Source organism: Cariama cristata, unplaced genomic scaffold (assembly GCF_000690535.1).
Source record: "Cariama cristata isolate BGI_N322 unplaced genomic scaffold, ASM69053v1 scaffold5435, whole genome shotgun sequence".
Taxonomy (NCBI): Eukaryota; Metazoa; Chordata; class Aves; order Cariamiformes; family Cariamidae; genus Cariama; species Cariama cristata.
In genome coordinates, this window is record NW_009618011.1 from 39,517 (window position 1) to 45,516 (window position 6,000).

The 6,000-nt window shown below is 43.8% G+C and overlaps 1 protein-coding gene across 1 annotated transcript in view; it reads right to left on the reverse strand.

Annotated features, from left to right (window-relative positions):
* Positions 1–6,000, reverse strand: part of GUCY2C (guanylate cyclase 2C (heat stable enterotoxin receptor)) — a 46,100-nt gene that overhangs the window by 36,804 nt on the left and 3,296 nt on the right. Inside the window, exons 4-5 of the mRNA XM_009700687.1 lie at positions 3,397–3,612; positions 871–992 (exon numbers count right to left, since the gene is read on the reverse strand). Of these exons, the coding sequence (XP_009698989.1) occupies positions 871–992; positions 3,397–3,612 (338 nt within the window). The remainder of the gene's footprint in view (positions 1–870; positions 993–3,396; positions 3,613–6,000) is intronic.

The following is a 6,000-nucleotide window of genomic DNA, read 5'->3' on the forward strand; positions in this document are numbered from 1 at the left end:
TGGGCTGTGCTGGGCCCAGGCCCAGGCCCAGGCCTAGGCCTACAGCCTGACCGGGACATTCGAGGGAAAGTGGTAAAAAGTGCCTCAACGCCGGCACCGTTTTCTGTCTGATTGCACCAGAGCACTACCGTTACCTCACTCAAATAAGCATTAGCAGCTCTGATGCAACACAGGCTGCTGAATATGAACATTTCTAAGTTAAATGGCATTCAAGTAACAGTTTCGTTGGCTTCCTTATTACTCTCGCACTCACTTGGCCTGCTGCTGCCAGGTGCTTAGCCTTAGGAGAAGATGAGGTATTTACCCATCCATTTTTCTAGTTTAGATGAATCACTTCCCGAAGACGCGCCCCTTGACGGCACAAATGAAGCCCATTGTGTGCCAGGGCTGCAAACAGAGGAATGGTAGAGAGCTAAGCATTCTTGTAGTATCTAAGGCCCTTCTTAGGAGGAGTTGCGATTCCTGAATTTCCGAATCTTTCACAAATTGGAGATTGTGCCTAGATGGAATAATTTACCCCAAAAGCTCTCTGGAACCAGGATATTCTTCCATATTTTATGGGGGATGGAGAAAAGAATCTAGGGACTTTGCGCCATTTTATGTTTGCATCCATGTGAAATGGTATATCCGCATTTCTCCATCATTTCTGTGGAATCACTATCCCTAAAACGTAACTAAGAGGTAGGTCTGATTTCCTGGGAAAAGCAACTTACCCGCAGGGGAGCACGCACCCTCAGCCCCCCCTTACCATTGCTTTTCCGGTTTGGATCTTTCACAGTTTGTTTAAGCTGCTCTGGGGTCCTTAAAATGTCCTTGAACTTCAGTTTTTCAGAGAAGCAGGGGAGCGTGCACCCTCAGCCCCCCCCTTACCATTGCTTTTCCGGTTTGGATCTTTCACAGTTTGTTTAAGCTGCTCTGGGGTCCTTAAAATGTCCTTGAACTTCAGTTTTTCAGAGAAGTGTGTGATTCCAGCATCTAGCGCATTCATGTACCTGACGCAAGGGAGCACAGATATTGTCAGAAAATTGCTAACTCCTCGCCTTCTCCTAAATAAGCCAAAATGCGAGACAGGCTGTTTACAGCACACAGGAGTGTTTGTAAGGCGGTACGGAACGTTTTATTTCTGCAGCAAGAGAAGAGAAAAAATCAATGCAGGGCATGAAAGGCTTAGAAGTGTTTGGCAAGTCACCCAGAGGAATCTGAGCCTGGTTGTACAACGGATGGGTTTGGAGAATACAATGATGTAAAAAGACACTAGCAATTAAGAAAAGAAATCAGGGATATGGGGAAATTACAGTAAGTGAGCCTAACTGGGAGGCAGAGCCAGGAAGCTCTGCTGTTTTAAGACATCAGTGCTAATCTTAGAAGACACATGTGAAGCTTCAAAAGAGTAAATGGGAGCTGCAGAAAGAACTGAGATAAAAAACACACAGGTACCCTGACTGTGAGAGAAGCAAAGGAAGGAAAGTAGCAATAAAAAACCCCCTATACTCAGTCAGTTAAAACTTAAAGGGGAAAAATGAGGACAGCAAAAAACCCAACCAAGTGAGTAAAAGCTAGCTAAAAGAGTAAGCAAAACCAGCCAACTCCTAAATCCTATTCCTGCCTCAACATGTTGTGTCTGAGAAGAGACATTCTGTCTGAAATAAAATTAGTGCAGAGGGAAAACCAAAAGAAATCTCTTTGTTTTCAAACTGCTTAAATTTTGATCTAGCAACACTGAGATCTCAGTCCTATAAACTACTAAATATCTTTTGCTTCCCATTTTTTTCAGGAACAGAATCATTAACCATTAATTTACAGGAACATATGCATAGTTGAGACATAACCTGATTTCACTGTCGCTGGGGGCATTCACTTATTTTTATACATATATGGGGAAAACAATTAGCCCACACAGTATAAGTCATGCTTTAGCAAAAATTGATTTTTTAAATTAGACAGTTCAAAAGCCTTCAAGCTGGCAGTTTCTATTAAAGCAGAATGAGATGCAATTTTACAACTATATTAGATGAAAAATGGGCAGAGATACAAAATTAAATTTTTTTTGTTAATTCAAGAATAAAGAAAAGGAGCTTGAACAATTCCGAAGTCATAAAGAAGGTCCTGACCTGAAGTATTAATAAAGACAAGGTAAGAAACACTTAGGAAATAATTTACATGCATTGACTTCCCTGAAAGGTATGAAACCTGTAGGATTAAAAGGATTTGGCTAAAGTGGGTGTAGCGCATTGGCAATTATAGCTGCAAACATGGAGAAATAGGGATCGCAGTAAGAGATAAGCGAAGCGCATTGATGTTTCAAACCATCAAAGAGAGGTTATCATAGCAAGTACATCATGTGATCAAGTTGCTCTCTAGCCTAAAAAAGAAGGAGGAAACAATAAAAGTCCCTAAATATCAACAAAACAGTGAATTGGATATCAGTTTTTAGCCCCCTTAATTCAGAAAAAAAAATTAAATTCTGTGTACAAAATATTCTGCAAGTACATGCTTATATCACTCTGAAGCCAATACAGTCGTAAATTTTGCTTAAAATTCTGCAAGTTCCTCAGGTTATGAATTGGAAAGATAAATAATAATTCTTTCTATGAATTATTGGCTGCCTTTGAGCTACATTTATAAAATTAGTAGGAGAAATGAGATTTTTTTTTAATTAATCAACATTTTATGTCCCAAAATTGGAAAAAGAATTCAAAGGAGCATAGAAACACTCCCATGAGCTGAAAATTAAATGAGTCAATAACAGAAGAGTAATGATAAACATCAGTATATTAAAGAGTCTGTTTGACTAAAAACAGCCTTTGATTTTAGGCAAGGAGAAAACCCAGCATTTTTGAGAATCAAGCACAGGCTGATGTTTCGGGTCACAAAGTGAAAAATGTCTCCTTTGCTCCAAACTGGTGAGAGCATAGATTAAACTCTACAATCATTAGGGGTCATTCGTATTCAAAGAAAGATACAGTTTGAACTTTGGAAATGTTTTGGGTAATAATACCCTCAGATTGAAGCCGTTAATGTGGAGAAGCATTACAAGAGCTTGATAAGACCCCGGACCTAAAGAAGCGTCATTGGAGAGCCCGCTGGAGGAGGCTCTCGTGTCACGCTATTTACATCAAGGATGCCGTAAATAGGTATTTCCAGCAAGGACAAGATGCGGGCTGTGACGTCCACAGGAAAAGCCAAGGCTTGAGAGTACTTAGAAGTAGACTGAGTGAAACACTCAGATATGCAATACAGCTAAAGGGTATAATTCATCTTTTCCTTCTCTCATTCCTTGGTAGCCGTAAGGCACCTCCCAAACGGTAGGACTCGAAGGACAGCTTGTAAGAACCATGTCTGAGGATGGAGACAGAGTTTATCAACAGCTGGGTCAGAGGTGGGTCTGGGTCTTACCAGAAGCATGCCTCCGAGTTTTCGTTCCTCTTGTAAATGTAGGCAGACTCCCAGGTTGTGGTTTTGAATGGCAGCCGAGATTCTTTCCAAAAATAATAGAAGAAGTCATTCACTTTCCTGGCTGGGGTCAGAAGGCGGGTTAGGTTTACTTTGTAGTCGCAGGATAGTCCAAAACTCCCTACAGAGATCAGAGGCAGGCTCAGTGTTGTTTCAACTCTGAAGGGAGAGACAAGAGGACAAGTCTGAACGGATTGCTGTCACACCAAGGCAGCCACCACATGATTTCCATCCTCACCTCCCTCTCCTCTTGTGCCCTGCATTAGTTTACCAGCAATTAGAACCTGAAACAGAGGGCTGCTCAAGAACACAAGCAGATTTCAAGTCGGTATTGGCACTGAAAAGCCCTGTTGAACTGGTCCAGGCAGCTCCTCTCACTGCCCCCAGTTCCCCGTGCCCTTCTGGGTGCCATGCACCGTTTCAGCCCAAGGGCTGTGACAGGAGTCCAAAAGCTGAAGGACCCGTCCGATTCTGCTCCCTGGCTGCCATTAACGTGGGATGGATTGGATCTCTTTATTGGGGCAGTGCTGGAGGGTGACAGCTTCTTGCCATCAAAAAAGCTTTACTCCTACAACTCAAAGGAAAAGTCCCTCAGTTTCCCTACGGTGTATTTTAGGAGCTGTACAGCAGCAGCAGTCAGGGAGAAAAACTAGGGCATCCCACTACTGGCAGGGAATTTGTAAAACAAAGATATTTTTTATCCACAGAGATAAGAAGTTTTTAAGGATAAAAGTGTTTTCCTAGGTGCTGCAATCTTATCAGACTAGACTCAAAATATTTCAGTTCTTGTATGGTAAGTGCGTTTTTAGGACAGGGAATTTTGCCTGAAAAAAACAGGGCATTCTTGTTGGCGGAGTTGTTGGCATTCTTGTGACAAAACTTCATTTTCCAGGTAAAGCCCACTTACCAAATTACAGGGTTTATACTTGTTGCAACAGAAGCAAACACAGATGAGGTAACAAGTAATGCCAGGGAGAGTATTCCACTAATGAAATGGACATTTTTCTGTCTGACTTAGAAAGGCATAGAATAGACTATTTCAGTCGGAAGGGACCTACAGAGATCATCTGGTCCAACTGCCTGAGCACTGCAGGGCTGACCAAAAGCTAAAGGATGGTATTAAGGGCACTGTCCAAACGTCTCTTAAACACTGACAGGTGTGGGGCATCGACCACCTCTCTGGGAAGCCTGCTGCAGGGTTTGACCACCCTCTTGGTAAAGAAATGCTTCTTCATGTCCAGTCTAAACCTCCCCTGGTGCAGTTTTGATCCATTCCCACGCGTCCTGGCACTGGGTACCAGGGAGAAGAGCTCAGCACCTCCCTCTCCACCTCCCCTCCTCAGGAAGCTGCAGAGAGCAACGAGGTTGCCCCTCAGCCTCTTTTTCTCCAAACCAGACAAGCCCAAAGTCCTCAGCCGCTCCTCAGAGGATGCGCCTGCCAGCCCCATCACCTCCTCTGGACACATTCAAGGACCTTCACATCTTTCTGAAATTTTAGGGCCCAGAACTGCACACAGTACTCGAGGCGAGGCCTGAATACAGCAGGATAATCCCCTTTTTTGCCTGGCTGGCGATGCTGGGTTTGATGCACCCGGGATGGGGTTTGCCCTCTGGGCTGCCAGGGCTCACTGCTGGCTCCTGTTGAGCTGCTGCCCACCAGCAGCCCCAGGTCCCTCTCCGCAGGGCTGCTCACCAGCCACTCCTCTCCCCATTTATACTGGTGCCCAGCATTACTCCCTCCTAGGTTCAGAATCCAGGGTTTGGAGTTGTTAAATTTCAACCCATTAATCATTGCTCAGTGATTTCCTGCATTAGAGATGGTGAAGGAGTTGGAGGTAGACAGTTGGGCTAATCCCAAACCACGCTTGTTAGTACCACTGTTCTGCCACAACATCCCAGCAGCCGCTGTGCTCTTGCAGTTAACACTCAGTGTCACTCAATGTCCATTTGACAAGCCAAAGGTGAAACCTGGAGAGCGGCAGCCGGGCCCTGCGCACTCCTGCCCCGCTGCCCACGGAGCACCCTCCCCACGCTTTAAGTGCTGTAAAGTAAAGCACTTGTTCTGATTTGCAAAGCTATTGCACCCTGGGCAAAAACCAGCTGCCCTGTTTGTTCGTGTTCTTCATTGCTTTACGTAAACTTCTGCTATTCCTACTTTTACTGGTCTAACTGTGTCAGAGTCCAAGGAAAAGACTTTGGCATTATTCTGGGCAGCTCCATATCCAGCAGATAGAAAAGCAAGCATAAAGTTAGGAGGCGCAATGAATAAAATGGGGTATATTTCATAATATTTTACTGTGGTCCTATACATATGTAAGACTTATTCTTTTGATTCTTCTATAAATCATCACATGCGTTCACCAGTAATATTGTATTCACTTCTGGTCACGCCACTCAAAGAAAAGAGTAGAGCTAAAAGCAGGTAAAGCTTGAGGTGAAAGTGTCGCAGTCTTCCCAGTATTTCTCAGTGAAACCAAAAGGCTATGACAGTTGAAAAAGGAATTGATTCACATGGGTAACAATATGGATTTGTTCATCACAACTGAT